Raw genomic sequence first — 16,919 nt, forward strand, 5'->3', positions numbered from 1 at the left:
CCAGATGGGTCCTGTCCAAACTCTGAGAACATTTAGGGCCATTTAAACCCATTAGGATAATTAGCTGTGGCCTGAGTTCAGCAGAATAAAGAGATTCCTGTGCCAAAAGGGTACCCACCCTGAGCCTCACTGCCTTGCAGATAGACATCTTCAGACTCTGCTGGGGCCCTGGGCAGACTATTCCACCCATCCCAGGTCTGGGGCGAGTGACAGCCTCACTGACCATCCTGTTGCTTTTCAAAAAGCCTCCTGCAGCATGTGTCCGCCCAGCCACTGCAGCCCTGTAGGCCTCTAACCATATTCATTCATTTATCCAGCACCCAGCTAGCTCTCCCTACCCGGCACCTAGGACCCCCTGGGTTCTGAAGGTCTGGTGGAAGGCGGGAAGTTCGAGGCAGTCTTACAGAAAACCAGATACTTGAACTAGGCCTCGAAAGATCCATAGGAGTTCACCAAGAGAGAAAGAGGAAGGACATTGTATGCAGAAGGAACAGCGTAAGCAAAGGCCAAGAGGCAAGTTAGCTCTTCACGGTATGCAGGAGCTGGCTTGATCCAGCGGGCGAGAGCCAATTGCATTATCTCCTCCTAATTCCATGTCATGTTGGTAGCTTGAAATCACTGTGACAGGAGCGCTTACACAATGGAAGTGAGCAAATGCTACAAATAAGAGCCGCCTTCCCCAGAGAGCTGGTTATTAAGCACTTATCCTCCCTACAGTCCCTCCCTCTGCACTCTGTGCCCACAGCAGAGCTCAGGGGCCACCCTGCGATTCTCCTGATCCAGGGCTCAGACCTGGGGACCTGCCAGGAGCCATGCTGGGAGAAAGGGATCCTGGAAGCTGGCAAATGAGATCAGGCAGGGTGAAGCCAGCTCCCCTGAATCCCTTCTGGATTTCTGCCCACCTAAGCTGGCTTCTTCCTGCCATGCTGTCTCCTGGAAAGTCAATGGAGGCTTAGCATGAGGCTACCAGACCCCTGAAACTCTACCTCTGTCTAGGGCTGAGAGCAGGGCAGAGGAGCAAGACTGGGAAGGTGGGGTGGGGCACATTCCAGGGGTCCACAACTTTCTCCCCACTCATCCTGAGATCTCAGGGTGCTGAGAACAACTCCTGGACCCGGGGACACTAGGATCCTCTCTCTAAGACCTTCGATCTTGACCCCAGTGGCCAATGGCATTAATGTGGAAGGTACTGGGGTCACTGGGGTGGTGCCTTCCCCAGAGTCTTGTCCTGGAAGGTCAGCCAGGCTGCAGGCATGAGGGGCCAAAGCTTCAGGCCCTGCCATTTTACCACCTCAAGGACCACCCCCCGGCCTTGGAATGAGGCTTGAGCCAAGCAGAGATGCTTTTAATAGGATATTTATAGCTGGGACTTGGAGCAAGGCCCAGAGGGGGTTTAATCACAAGCCCTATGCGGACAGAGTGGGTGGCGAGGGCAGTACTCAGGGTGGGTGAAGGAGATAGGAAGATTTTATTCCTGCTGTGACCACACCCAATTCTACTGGAACCTCCCAATGTCCCAAGGCTTTCTGCTTGGTGGCTCCATCTTATATTCTGTATTGGATCCATCTCTGTACACCCCTCCCACCCAAGTGCCTAGCTCAGTGCCCAGAACCTTAGAGAGCATTCTTTCTCTCTTCCCATGGGCAGACCTTAGCTGATTGGCCAAGAAGTAGTCGTCTGTCCCAAGGGTGGTTTCTGCAATCTTGCTGGTGACATAACCCCCACCCTGGGAGCATTTAGCATGTGGGAGCTAGTCATTTATTTGTCACCAAGACTGGAAATTAGTGAGTGGGGATCAGGGATGCTAGACATTCTATGATGGGCAAGATTCTGGAGATGAGTCGTCCAGCCCCAGATGGCTATGATGCCGCATTGAGAAACACTGACTGATGCTCAGCCAGTCCACAATTGGACCTGGGAAAGTGGGTGATCATCAGAGAAAGAGCTGGTGAGAAGAGACAGAGGAGGAATGGACGGTCAATTGGGATATGATGTACCCAGGGCAGCTGTGGTGTGCTAAAGTCTCTAGGGAACAGAGACTAGCCCCGGCCAGTGTCCATTTTTCTTCATTTTCTTAATCATTCATTGATTCATTTATCCAGCAGCTATACACAAATGCTCTCCAAGGTCCTGGGCACTGCACTAGGCACTTGGGTGGGAGGGGTGTACATACATGGATTCAACACAAAGCTCACAAGCTGGTGGCTTCCTTCGTGTATATAAGAAACAAGAACTGTGCCCAGTTAACCTCTCTGTCCCCAGCACCCAAATAGAAGCTGGCACATGGTAGATGCTCATTAATGTCTGGATGGATGGACGGATGGACGGACGGACGGCTGGATGGATGGATGGATGGATGGATGGATGGATGGATGACTGCAATGCAATGTGGAAAGTAATCCGTGAAATTGTCAACACATCATCATAGCAGCAGTCAGTTAAAACCACTCTGATCCCAGTTGGCCTGAGTTAGAATTGAGACTCTTCCACTCCCTTGGGAAAGTTACTTAACCTCTCTGTGCCTCATTTTCTCATCTATACAATGGTGACAATAATATTACTACCTCACAGGATTGTTATGCTGAGTGCATTGACGTCATAAAATGCTTAAAAATGCTTAGAACAATGCTTGGCACTTATTACTGTGTAAGTGTGACATAAACTAAATATCCTGCTTTTGTTTTCTGTGTGCTCAACATACCCCATCCCATCCAAAATTCAGAACAACTTTCCAAGGGACATAGACTCTCCCAGTTTTATAGAAACGTGGAAACTGAGGCTCAAAGTCACTCTGCAGGAAAAGAGCAGAGCAAGGATTTTTTCGCAGCAGGGAGCTGTCCAGCTCCACAGCCCTCTGCTGAAACCTATCATGCTGAAAGTCCACACCAAGTGTTCCCTGGCCTCCTCTGGCTGGCTCAGATTCCACACAATGCCTAACCATGTTGGTTCGGGTGTGGTAATTGAGGTCAATGGGGAAATGGAGCCTCCTGAAATCCCAGCAGGTCCCATGCTTCACCAGTTCCAAATCCCTCTGATTTTAAGGCTGGACATTGTGGCTCACACCAGTTATCCCAACTCTTTGGGAGGCCAAGGCAAGGGGATTGCTTGGGGCCAGCACAAGACCAGCCTAGGCAACACAGTGAGACCCTATCTCTACAAAAATAAAAATGTTAGCTAGGCATAGTTGGGCAGGCCTGTAGTCCCAGCTACTTGGAAGGCAAACTGAGGCAGAAGGATTGCCTGAGCCCAGGAGTTAGAGGCTACCGTGAGCTATGATTGCGCTACTGCACTCCAGCCTAGGGGACAGAGCCAGACCCTGTCACTTTAAAAAAGAAAGCAAGAAGAAAGCCCTCTGATTTTCCTCTTTACACATTTGAGGCCAGCAACAGGGCAGTTTGCACTCCCCATTGACTGGTGGGGAAACATGGCATCAGGCACTTCCCAAAGTTTCATAGCAGATCAGTGACAAGAGGCCTTGGCTCCTGACTCCTGGTCCTGTCCGTGGCTGTTCCAGCTGACTGTCCTTCCTCCCCACACAATCTGAGGGTCAGGAAAAATGGACTCTTCCAGGGAGGCACAGCCCTTGCAATACACACAGTTCTGCAGTGGAGTATGGGGTGGGGTCTACCAGAGTATCTCCCAGCAGAACCCCATTGGTCGGAGCACCGGCTGTGTCCCCCTGGTCCTCTCCCTCAGTCATATCCTGCTTCCGGTCTTCAGGATCCTCTTCCAGCCCTGTTGCTGAGGGCTCTACCTCGTGATCCTCCCTCTTTGTGCCCATTGGTCAGTTGTGGCTTATTTGGGAGGACAGTGGCATCTGGCATTTATCTCCTTCCCTTTAGGAAACCCACATCACCAACTCTTCGCCTCTAAAAAAAATTCTCCAAATTTGCTTCTTCCATGCAGAAGACATTTTAATTACCCCAGCTGCCATTATCTGTTCCAACCAGCTTTGAGCCATTCCCAGATAACCTCGCATTAATCAGCCCCAGCTGAGCCCCTGGTACATGTCATGTGTAGGTAAAAGCCTGGAGGTGAAAAAAGAATTATAATAAATTAATAGATAAGCAATCATAATTAATGCCACTTCCTGGCAATAACAGTTATATCATGGGGAAGATATTTTCATCTGTCATTCCTTAAGGCGATGTTTTCCAAGCTTCAGCTCCTACCCATTCAGACCCATGGGGTGCTAATGAATTAGTCTATTATGTTATGCTGAATGTTTCTAAAAGGTCCCTCGTCGATACTGAATTCAGTGTGTCAACATTTGGCATCGAGAACACAACTTTTTGCCAAGCAGCAAGGTTGCACACAGTTCACAGTGTACAGCACGTGGGGTCTTGGCCCTGGGCAGTCTGAACAACAACAACAAAAAAATTGGAGCTGGACAAAAGAGCCTCTTCACCAGCTCCCGATTGTCATTGTCCTCGTGTCACGGGGATGGAGGCATTCTGTGCCACAGGCCCTACAACACTTTGCAGCTAAGCCCAGGCTCAGGGGTGACAGGGAGGAAGGTCATCCCAATCACTGCCACCCCAATCTGCCCCCTCCCGGGCTGTGATCAGCTGCAGCCTCTGTGTCAGTCTCAACAGACCAAATGCTGCCTCTGGAGACCAGAAGGGCTGGTTCCACCAGCACCCAAGCCCCCACCAAGGCCAGAGATGCTGCCCTTCACACTGAGTCAGGTTGGCCTCTGGTTACCTAGATGAGGGTAAATCGAGTTATGGAGGCCCTGGGCAGTCTAAAACTTTGGCATCTTTCAAGCCTTAGATATCAGGTTAACACTAAATTGGAGAAGAGGCTGAACGCCATGCAAGGAAAGGTGAGGAGGGCGCCCCCTGTAGGCAGAGCTCAGCTTCTCTTCCATGGCCGCAGCAGGTCAGCCCTGGCCCCAAACTTGCATAACACCACTGTCCAAAACGAAATCCTTCCAGCTCCCCAGACCCTCCTGGTTGAAAGGCAATTTGGGGAAGATCTCATCCTCCACCCCAGGCAATTTATCAACCCTCTCCTAAACTTCCAGTCTGTAGGTAACCCCGAGTTAATTAGCCCCAGCTGAGCCCCTGCTACATGTCACGTGTAGGTAAAAGCCTGGAGGTGAAAAAAGAATTATAATAAGTTAATAGATAAACAATCACAATTAATGCCACTTCCCGGCAATAACACTTATACCATGTGGAGGGTATTGGGTTGGCGACATTAAAATAATAACAAAAACCACAATGACTTTTGCACCAACCTAGTATTTTCATCTGCCCTTCCTTGAAGCTGCCCCTGAGAGGAGGATGTGAAACACTTGTCGCTACATTCCAGGCTCTTCTCAGTGATGTTTAAGTGCCCCAGGAGCCACTCAGTTGGCTGATCCTTCTTTCCACTTTGGGTAACAGGAATATTCAGCCCATATCTCACAGGGGAGACAGACCCAGACACAAGCAGTTGTTACCAGTGGCATGAAAGCCCAGAAGTCTCAGGATAAGAGCAGAATCGCCTCTGACCCACTCTGTTGTGCATGTGTACAGGAGCAATCAGGAGGGGCTTCCTGGAAGAGGTGACACTTGAGCTGATTCTTGGAGAATAGCTCACCCAAGAGAGGTCAAGAAGACAAGCATTCTTGACTGGAAATAGAAGGCATACAAAGGTGCTGGACAGAAGGATGAGAAGCAGGACAAAGGAGACAGGGGCCAGTAAGACTGGGAAAATTAAGGCCTGAACTTGCATCCTGGGACAAAAAATTTGAGAGGGTAGGAAGGAAAGTGAGGCTGGAGGGGTAGAGAGCTTTGGAAAACTGTACTAAGGAATTTGTACTGTATTCTGGAAAGACTACAAGGAGTCATGGAAGTATTTGAAGTGTGGAAATGACAGGCTTGGATTTATACTTTAGAAAGATCCCTCTAGTCCCTGTCTGGAGGGTGACTGCCCTGGCAGTGGGCATGAGTTGGGGTCCAGGCAGTCAGAGCCTCTGGGTAGGAGGAGATGCGTCATTATAGGGGAGAGGGAGGGCTCTGGAGCTGGGTAGCCTGGTGTTGACTCTGTCACTCCCCAGTTACGAAACCTTGAGCAAAAGGCCTAATATCTGTGTGGTTCAGTTCTTTCCTCTAAAATGGGGTGATAATAACACCATCCTAGTAGTGTGCCCATGTGAATCAATGAGTTAATACAAGTAAGGTACTTTGAACAATGCCTGCCATTCTGAGATTTGTAGGTGCTCAGTAAATGTGAGCTGACTGTGCTTGTTCTGATATTGCCAAGATGAGTAAGGTAGGAAGATCCCAACCTATGTCTGCCCTGGGGGCTGTACCCAGTAGCTGTCACAACCTGCTGCCAGACGAGGCAGAACATAAACGTGTCAAACACATACGTGATGTTTGATATGTCCCAGACATGTTCTAAGGACATCTACAAACTCACTTCTTTTCCCTGACAACTCTATATGGTAGGTGGCATTATCAACCCCATTTTGCAGATGAGGCAACTGAGATGAGGAGAGAGGGTGAAACTCGAGCCCAGGTGGTCTGGCCCATGTCTGGCCGCCTCAGGGAGCCGCCCTGGAGGAGCCGAGGGAGGGAGACCTCTTCTGGGATGTTTATTCTCTCCCCTCTTTGCTGCCCTTCTCTGATTCGAGAGGCATCCTGATCTAAACCCAGACCCATCTGTGTGTGTTTCTCAGTCACCAGTAATCACTTAGATTAGTGGCTTCTCAAAACACAGACTCCCCAGGCTCCACCACAGACTATGCATCAGAGTATCTAGGTGTGGTTCATACTCTACAAAAATAAAATCCCCAGAGACAGCTCTGATGCATGTCTTGTCCTGGACACCCACCGGGGACATAGAACATAGAGGGTTTGGAGTAAGACAATCAATGATGCATCAGTCAATGTTTAACAACCAGCTCTCTGAAAGGGAGAAAAAAGACAAAACACAGAAATCCTGATTTGTAATGCTTGCAAATTTCCATGGTACAAATACTCCTCCCATGGCCAGCACCAAGCTAGCCATGTAATGTCACTGAAGGCGGAGTCGGGAAGAAATGCTAACATTCAGCTCCCACTAGCCAGTGTGAGCCAGTGGCAGCACACCATTGAAATAGACCTGGGTACAAATTCAGCTCTGACTTGTATGAGCTGTGTGACCTTAGGTAAGTCACCTCACCTCTCCAACTCTCTTTTCTCATCTATAAAAATAGAATAGAGTGCTATTCAATACCTCCTTCACAGGGGGCTGTGAAGATGAAGCCATGGAGTCATTGTGCAGGGCTGAGCACTGCCACCCCCCACTCCCTACTGACACTGGGACCACAGAGACACCCTCTGGCCATCTCAGAGGGAAGCCCCCATCTGCTGAGGCCCCTCCCTCCTCTGTCACCCACCCTCTTCCCCGTCCCAGATCCTGACCTAGAATCAAGGCCATATTTATTTGGGCAAGCTTGGGACCAGACTTTCTTTCCTGGGCTTAAGTCTGCTCCAAACCCCTTCCCTACTCCCCAAATCATTGAAAGGAAACCAACACAGTGCATTCCAGAAGGAGGTCACTTTGGGGGTGCAGGAGGAACGGGATAAGTTTAGTGCCCATTAGAGACATCTCAGAGACCAGAGGAAGCCAGTCCAGCGTGAAAGGTCTCTAGGCTTTATCACTCATCATCCTTCCATGAGTCATTGTTGATTTCACCAAAGCTGCAGCTGTGATGGGGCTGGATGCTCCCCATGATGGTGGCAGTCACAGAGAGTCAAGCACAGCTCAAGTGTGTCCCCAGCCTCTCCCTCCCAGCACCAGATGGAGTGACTAAGTGGGGAGCCCAGGGGAGAAGACAGGCTGGGGGCCAGAAGGAGGGCAGCTTAGTGAGGGGAGAGTGTGGGAGAGTATAGACAGTAGATGAGGAGGAGCTCAGACAGTGACCTCAAGACTCAGTTTCCCCACTAGTGGGATAGGGCCAATCTAGACTGTGCAAGTATATATTTCAAAAAATCAAAACCATGAGTCTTATGCAAATATAGAAGGAACATGCGTCAGAGATGGATTCAACTCACTAACGAGGGAACCAGTAGGATGGAAAAGCTGACTCAAGGAGCATTTGAGGAATTGTGTATTTATAGGTATTTCAGGTGTGGTTGTGGGGAGCATAGACTAAGACTTCTAGGTTGGAGAGAAAATGGATTAATGTCCTGTAAGGCAATAAAACCACAACCTTGGGGAGTATCTCATCTATTTGACAAAATTCTGCAAATTAACCCAGAGTCTGAGCTTTTAACAAGTAGCTGACAATGAAGTCAAACCCAGGTGCATTCTCCAGAAGAATGAAGTAATCCTGGTGAGCCTGGTAAACCGTGTTTCATTGTCATGTTGCAAAAACACACCGCTCCCCTTCTGCCTGATTTCCAGGTTTGGGGTGGTTTTCAACAGGACAGAGCTCAGCTTTGTTCCTCACTCCCACCTGCCACGTCCTCTGCTGCCATCTCTCCTAGCTTAGGGACACCTGGCTTCTCCCTCCACCCCCTTCCCCTCTCTGCCTCCTTCCTTCACCAGCCCACCCTGCCCCCAGAGCCAGAGCTGCAGGGCAGGGCTACAGCCAGCCTCGCCTGCATTGAGACCCTGTTCTCCTGGACCCTTGGCAGGACCTGCCTGGCCCACGACAGACAGGCTGACCGCTGCTCAGCTGCTCCTAGGAGGCAGCGGATGAGGAAGTCCTGGCTGGGATCGGGGGAAAAGGGGGAGAGAAGAGGGCCGTACTTTTTGAGTTCTAGGCAGAAAAGACTATTTTTAAATATCCTCTTCTAGGGGATAAAATGCTCCCTTCAGCCTCCCTCTGTGTAACAAGATGCCAGAACTAGTAGGTCTCCCCTTTTGAAAGGAAGCAGCATCATTAAGCTTCCTCTGTGTGTGAGGCTGGGTATTTTATGTGAACTATTTCACTGGGTCCTAGAAAGGGGAGTGGACCCCATTTGTGGATGAAGAAACAGGCTGAGATCCCCTGGTTAGCATGGGGGATCAGTTGCCCAAGTTCTGAGTCAGACTCCAGGCGCAGTGGTCCTATGGGTGCCCATGTGACTACCCCGATATCCCGCACCCCTTCTACAGGGCTTTGCAGGGAGCTGCAACCTCAGGCCCTGGGGCGGCCCTGATTAGGGAGCGGGTAGGAGGTGGGGCTGGAGTTCTCAGCAGTGAGCATGCCTTGGTTTACACAAACCTCTCTCTATCCAGGATCTCTACGCTTTAGACCTGGAACCCTACCGCTACTCAGGTGTGAACCTGACAGGATTCCGGATTCTCAATGTGGACAACCCACACGTCTCGGCCATTGTGGAGAAGTGGTCCATGGAGCGGCTGCAGGCAGCTCCCCGGGCCGAGTCTGGCCTACTGGACGGAGTGATGATGGTATGGCAGCTGGGTGGGGCGAATTCCAGGGGCTTCCCACCTGCCTCCCTTCTTTTCTTCTCTCCTTCTTCTTGTTTCTTTCTTCCCTCCACCACTTCTCTTCTTGAGACCTTCCATGTGTCAGCCAGACCCCAGGCTAGGGACTGGGGACACAAACGTGAAACAGACAGTCCCTCCCCAAGGGACCCATCTGATGGGGATCCAGACATGTAAGCAAAAGGTCACAGAGAACAGGAATAAGGCCCAGAGATGCTGGTCACAGAGGACCTCAGGCTGTGACACACAGGTGTGAAGGCCAAGAAGGCAGAAAGAAGTAGTTGTGGTCAGGGCCTAGGTGGCAGGGGTGGGGTGGGTGCACAGGAGAAGGTCTGGGCTGCAGAGGGGGGTGCTCAGGATGTTTGTAGAGCAGGAGAGTCAGCCAAGCCTGGCCACTCCTCAGAGGCATAGACAGAGTCACCTCCAGGGCCTCTGGGCCTGTTCGCTCACCAGGACATCATGCACCTGTGGCAGGGGAGGAGAAGGGAGACAGGGCAGGGTGGGCTGAGGACTGGAGGGCCTTGGGAGCGGCTCTCAGGCAGGCCCTTCCCTGCAGACTGACGCAGCCTTACTGTACGACGCCGTCCACATCGTGTCCGTGTGCTACCAGCGGGCGCCACAGATGACCGTGAACTCCCTGCAGTGCCATCGGCACAAGGCCTGGCGCTTTGGCGGCCGCTTCATGAACTTCATCAAGGAGGTGAGTGCCCCACAGCCCCCACCAGGGTTGTCTCCCCGGGGCTGTGGGCCCTGCAGAGCAGCAGAGTTGTCTGGGAGTCAGGCAGGACTGATTCTCATCCATGTGACCTCGGGCAAGTTGCCTCATGTCTCTGAGCCTCAGTTTCCTGTGTGAAAATGCACTCCATAGCACCAAGCTTATGGCATGATTGAGGGGCACACATCTTGGGCACGTGGTAAGTGCTCAGCAGCTGGTCAGCATTACCAGCGAGATGCAGCATGGGCTTGAAAGTACAACAGATGAGGGTGTTTGCTTCCTCGCTGTATGACCTTGGGCGAGCTGGAGAGCCTTGCTGAGCCTCAGTCACCTCATCTGTGAAATGGGTATATGAAGTATAACCTACCTCGTGGGCATGTGAGATGAAGTTAGACATTGCGTGGAAAGTGCTTAGTGCAGGAGGAGGGTCAATACATAATTATCAGCCCCACAAACTCATCTTCACATCATGGGCCCACTGACCAACTTCCCAGCCAGCACCCCCACTGGGACCCACCTCCCCTGGTGCCAGCTCTCCTGTGGAAAACCCCATCAATGGAGCTGATTCTAGAGAAACCAGAGAATATGGAACCTGTCCTGCTGCCAAGACCATGGAACACACAGTGCCTACTTTTATTTCAAAGGCTTCTCCATCTGCCACTGTCCTTGTAAGCTTTGGGTGGCAGGGCTTATTGTCCCCATTTTATGGATGGGGAAAATTATGGCCTGAACTTGCATCCTGGCTCTATTACAACTAGCTGTGTGACTTTGGGTGAGCTGATTAACTCTTTGATCTTCAGTAGGGTATAGTGAGTGCCTGCCTCAAGGCGGTGTTGGGAAGACAGTGAAAAACTACGTGCAAAGCACCTAACCCACGACCTGGCCAGAGTCAAATCCCAGCAGATGATAGACAAAGACAGTTCGGGAGTATGAGATCTAGGCAGAGTTATCCTCGGCCAGAGGGAGTGACCAGGTCCAAGGCAACACCAAGGGCAGTGGGGGAAGCCCTCTAGAAGGACTCCGGATAGAAAGGACAGATGAGCTCTCCGTAACAATCACAGCGGGCCGGAAATGAAGCCGGCTGCCTTCTTAGGAGCGCACTCATTTATTCAATCCCACTTTGTGACTGGCAGCTGGGTTCCGGGCTCCTAGCTATGCCCTGGGGGCCCAACAGAGCTAAAACAGACTCGCCTGTGCACATGCAGATCCTAGAGAGGGAGGCATCAGGTCACAGCACTAAAGGAGAGAATCCCATATGCAAATAAAGGCAGCTCTATGAGAGCAAACAGCAGAGTAACTCCCCACGTTGGATGGGGGTTGAGGGAGGGCAGCTTCCCCTGACGTTCCAAGTTCACCATTGCTGCTTCCAGATGAGACCAAGTACAGCTCCTCTCACATAGTAGAACAATAAATGTGGATAAGATACAGGCTTTAGGGCACCACACATGTGCCTTTGGATCTCATCTCTACCTCTTCCCAGCTGTGTGGCTTCAGACAAGTTACGGGACATCTCTGAGTCAGTTTCCACACTTGGCAAACTCCACCTCACAGTTATTGTGAGGGATCAATTCAGTGCCTGGCTGTAGTTCCTTCACCCCTAGAAGGGACTCCAGTCCCAGATGTTTCGGTATAGGAGGGCCTGATGATCCCTTCTCATCCAGCTTCCCATCCCTCAAAACTGCACAGGACATCCCATTGTCCAATGCCCTGAGCAGTGCCCTGGCTGGGCGATCATCAGCTTGCTCTCAGGGAACTCTGAGACCTGACTTTCGGCCCCCTGTACCCCCTTCCTCAGCAGTCCTCCTGCTGAGCAGCCGCTGTGTGAGGCCACGGTGAGGGTGTCCCAGGCCACACCTTGGTCCTATTGCTCCTCTGGCTCAATCGGGAAATTTGGGAGCCTTAGGAGTCAGACAAAAGTGACTTGGAAGCTTCACCACTTTTTAACTGCATGACCTCGGACAAGCTACTGAAGCTTTCTGTGCCTCAGTGTCCTCCTCTGTCCAGTGGAGATAACAATAGCACCTTATCATCGGGTTGTACTGAGGATTGGTGAGTTTTGGCACATGTGTCGCACAAGGACAGCGCCTGGCTCGTAGCAGGTGCTGAACAGGTTGGCTGCCATCACTGTTACTTCCACTATCGCTACTGTTATCACTGTGCCTTCCTGTTTGCTAATGGGGTTCCACTACCGGGTCTCCAGGCCACATTGTTTCAGGGACATCCACCCCGTTTACACTTCACCCCTCAACCCTTGGAAATTTTGAGGCTCAGCCGTGAGTCCCTGAGGGGAGCAGATTCACCACTGCCCACCATAGAAAGAGGAACTCTATTCTCCTTCCCAGGCCCAACGAGTGACCCTCACTGCTCACACTCCCTTACAGAACCCTTTCAGAAACATTTATCCTATCTCCATTTTAGGTCCATGGATATGGCTAAGGCCCAGAATAGCCCCGTGGTGGCTGTGGTCCCACAGCTGGCCACAACCGAAGCTCAGATGCCTGCCCGAGCCCAGCACAGTCTTCTGTCAGACCATTTCCAACTTGCCCGTCTCCCCATCTGATTGCATGACACTAAATCATTTTAAAGACTTGGCATTTCCGAGAGGAGCTGGAAAATACCAGGCCAGAGTTCAGAGCGTGTGAAGCATCTTTCATTTAGCAAGTCCTGAGCGGTGGCTAGAGGGGGCGGGCAGCGCAGGAAATGTCACGGGGAGGAGCTGCCTGCACTCCCTGGCCTGCCCTGCCCACCCGCCCACAGACAGGCCTTGCACCTGCTGGCATTTAATACCTCTGTAGCTGACAGGCTGGAAGGCTTCCCTCACAGTGCAGGTTTGAAGGCACCTGCTGTGATTTCCCCTGGGGGCCAAGAGATAGCCTGAGGGCGTGAGGCCCACAGAGGAGAGAAGGCGGAGGGACTGGGGAGCCAGCCTGAGGGAAGCTGAGCTTCCCTGTGAAGTCATAAACAGTGGCTTTTACCTTCTCTGATGCATCTTTTAATCTCTGTTCCCGACCCCTCAGTCCCCAGCTCCCTAGGCACCATGTAAGCTTCCCCGACTCCACCTTAGGTGCCTCGACCCCAGGACTTTCAGTGCTGCTACTGCAGCGAATCTGTCTTGTCCCACCCAATACTTGAGACCTGCATCATTCAGTCCCTCTTTGAGCCTCAGTGTCCACATCTGTAAAATGGGGGCAACGCTGATGCCCACCTGGCAGGGTCACAGTGAGAACTGAATGCGCTCATGTGGGGAAGGATAATAGCCCTCTGTGACCAGCTTTCTACTGGAGCCTTGGGCCGGGGCCCAAGTGACTGGTCCTCCCTTCCCAGCCAAGGGCCAGCCCTAATCTAAGGGAGCTGCACAGATGGAAGCCACAAAGGAGAAATAATAACCTCTGTCACATCCTTGTGATTGTGTATGTAGGCACTGTGCTCAGCACTCTATATGCCTTTTTATACCTGTGAAGTAGGTAATTTCTCTCTTCCTGAAGCTCAGAGTGGTTGCTTTGTTTGTGCAGAGCCCACTTTCTAACCACTTTGGTTTTATAGCCTCCCTCTCCTCCAAAGCACGGCCCCACTGCCTGAGTTTGCATATGCACATTTACCCACTTACCCATTTACCTGTAAAAGTACCTTAGAGCTGCCCATGTGCTTGGAGATGTCTAAGGGTTTTCGTTTGGGATTTGTCAATAAAACTCCAGGGAACTGTGGACCCATGACCTTGTGGGTTGAACTGTGAGTGTATGCATGGGTGCTGGGGGCATTCCGCAGGGAGAGGCTGTGGAGCCCGATTCAGAATCTGCAAGGGAGCATGGCTCGGAGTGGTTAGGAACCCAGTGCGGCAAAGCAAGGACTGGGAGCCAGGCTCCCACTACGCAGACCTTCCATTGCCCCGTGCTTCTTCTCTGGATACCCTCCCTCCCTCCCCTCCCCTCTCTCTGGCCCAATCTGGCTGTGTGAGCTCCCAGATTTTCTCCCCTCCTCTTGCTCCCAAGTGCACGTTTGTTCCCAAGGACTCCAGGATGTGTGGGCCTTGTTCTTGCCCCGACACAGAAAGCTCGGGTATTTAACTGCACCAGCTGCCGTCCTAAGTTCTTGGAGGAGGGAAACAGGTCCAGACTGAGGGGCCCTGGGATCCCGGGTTCTAGTTTGGCTCTGCCTCTTGTTCACTCTGTGAGCTTGGGCGACCCATGGCCCCCCTTGAGGTCTGCTTCCTCGTCTGTAAAGTGGGAACCGTGATCCTTGCGTGGCCACCTCCCACGGCTGCTGTGGAGGTTGCATGGCATGAACAGTGTGAAAGGGCCATGTAGACTCAATGCTCTCAGACCGCAGGAAAGATGTTATCTAGAATCAAGTTAGCATGCTTTCTCTGTAAAGGGGCACATAGAAAATAGTTTAGATTTTACAGGCCACACAGTCTCTGCTGCAACTAGTCAACTCCACAGTTGCAGCACACAAAAGTAATATATAAACACGGGGGCATGGCTGTGAGTTAATAAACCATTTACAGAAGCAGCCAGGGGCCAGGTTGACCCACTAGCCATAGTACGCCAACCCCTGATGTAGAAGATGGAGCTTTTCCCACTTTAGGTCTGCCCCAACCTCTGCCTGCCTCTCTCTGTGTTAATGATGCTAATGATGATACAAGAATAACAAAAAAGCTACCATTTATTCAGGGTTCATCTTGTGCCGGGACCGTTCTCAGTATTTTATATGACTTATCTCATTTCACCCTTATAGCGTTTGGTAAGATGGACACAATGATTAGTTCCATTGTGCAGATGAGGAAACTGGGGCAGAGGGGTAAAATGAAATACCCAAGGTCACACGGCTAATTGTAGTTGGACCCAGCATTCAGACTCCAGAGTTCTTAACCACAACACACATGGGGCTGGAGCTGGGAGGTAGGGGAGTGATTTCGGTCTCCCCTGCCTTTCGGGGGGCTACGCCAAACGTCTGGTTCTACAGCCAAGGCCAGCTTGGCCCTTTGGCTTTTCTGCTTCTTGGCAGGCCTTGCCTGCCCTACCTCTGCCTGCCTGCCTCCCTGCCCGTCTCCCAGGATTTGACATGGGCTCCCCCTTCCCATGACTTCAGGGCGGGGGCTCATTTGAGCGCATCCATGATCGATGTTGTACACGAGAAGGTGCAAATGTAAAGCTGGCTAAAGAGCATAATAGAATTTATGGAAATCGCTGGCTCGCACCGCAGCCTGAGCAATGATGGAGGTGATTATTAATTAATCATGGTCTTGGGGGAACAGTATCAGTGCAAGGAGTAATTAAAATGAAGCATTGTACAGTTGTACCGAATGATGATTTATGAGCCCGAGGAATTGCTGCTCTGCCCTCTCCCCTCCGCAGGCTCAATGGGAAGGATTAACTGGACGAATTGTTTTCAACAAAACTAGTGGCTTGCGGACGGATTTTGACCTGGACATCATCAGCCTGAAAGAGGATGGCCTGGAGAAGGTGTGTGGTCTCAGGAGAGGGAGGGCAGGCGGAGGAGCAGGGGTTTCTCAAATCTCCTAGGGCAGACCTCAGTCAGAGGCCCAGAGGCAAGGGGCAAGACACAGTCCAGCTGCCCCTCAGGGATTGACTTGGTCCAGTGTAGCCTGTAGCTGTTGGGGGCCCATCAGAGAACAAGAAGGCCTGGTTGGACTGGAGGGTTCAGAAGCCAGTGGCCTGGCTGCGGCAGACACCCACACTGTCACTCTGTGAGTAAGGGTCATTGGGGATGCCTAACCTGGGAAGCATAACAAAGGCCCATGGGGTGGATGGACTGTCTCTGAGTCCCTGCAGGGCTGTCATGGAGCAGAAGGACAGACATGTTCTTGGGTAAAAATTTAAGAATACAAAAAACATAAAACCTTTCTAACCAGAGAATGTCTCCCCTGTGAGTAGTGAGCTCACTGCCACTGGAGACATTTAAGCAAAGATAGAGCAGTTGCTTGTCTGGGAGACTGAAGGTGATTCTTTCCCTTGGAAAGAGGTTGAAGCACATGGATTCTGAGCTCCTTCGCTCTGGGCTTCTAAGGCCTCTGTGATTCCAGAGAGTCTGGACCAGGAAGGCGGGCCTGCCTGGGGCTGGGGCCTCCCATCTGGCTAACATAGAGATGTTTTAATGAGGCCAATCCCAGTCCCTGGGAACCTTCAGCATATTCTGTCAATGTCAGGCTGCTGGGCCAAGAAGGGAGATTTAATACAAGCCCTCAATTCACAGCATCCCCTGGGACTTGGTTTCTGGGGGCTCAGCCACACTCTGTCCCCAGCAAGTGGGTCCCTGGGAGCCACAAGGGCACCTCCCCAACACTGCAAGTTGCTGTGTATGAAATGTAGTAAGCAGAAGCCAGCAGAGTGGAGGGGCCACTTCAGATGCCTCTGGGCCTCAAGACTCTGATTTCTGTCCTCTCCACCCCAGCAGTGCCCTGGTTCAAGCCTTTTATGTGGATTATTTTAATATGCCGCCCTGGTTCTTGAGCCCTCCGGCCATCCAGAGTGTACACACAGATGAGGCTTCCCCAAGCACAGCTCTGCCCTGCTCTGAAACTGCCCATGGCTCCCTAGTACCAAGTCATTAAACTTCAGCTCTCCAAGAAATGCACGAACTGGCCTCTCTGGGCCTCGTTTCCACATTTCCCAGAAACCTACCCCATGGCCCCACCATGCTCCCTCCCTCCTGGACCTCCAGGCCATTGCCCACACAATTGCCCTGGTTGCAGGATGTGACCTCTGTCCTTCAGGCAAAGGCTGGCTCTGCCTAGCTCAATGCTGTCCTCCTTGTACCTGTGGCCACAGTTATT

The 16,919-nt window shown here is 51.6% G+C and overlaps 1 protein-coding gene across 3 annotated transcripts in view; it reads left to right on the top strand.

Annotated features, from left to right (window-relative positions):
* GRIK3 (glutamate ionotropic receptor kainate type subunit 3) overlaps positions 1-16,919 on the top strand; it is a 237,973-nt gene that overhangs the window by 164,254 nt on the left and 56,800 nt on the right. For all 3 annotated transcript variants that reach the window (XM_063657508.1, XM_054448627.2, XM_054448636.2), the window contains exons 6-8: positions 9,202-9,375; positions 9,968-10,111; positions 15,481-15,588. In XM_063657508.1, coding sequence (XP_063513578.1) covers positions 9,202-9,375; positions 9,968-10,111; positions 15,481-15,588 — 426 coding nt within the window. The remainder of the gene's footprint in view (positions 1-9,201; positions 9,376-9,967; positions 10,112-15,480; positions 15,589-16,919) is intronic.

This window comes from Pongo pygmaeus, chromosome 1 (genome assembly GCF_028885625.2).
Source record: "Pongo pygmaeus isolate AG05252 chromosome 1, NHGRI_mPonPyg2-v2.0_pri, whole genome shotgun sequence".
NCBI classification, from domain to species: Eukaryota; Metazoa; Chordata; class Mammalia; order Primates; family Hominidae; genus Pongo; species Pongo pygmaeus.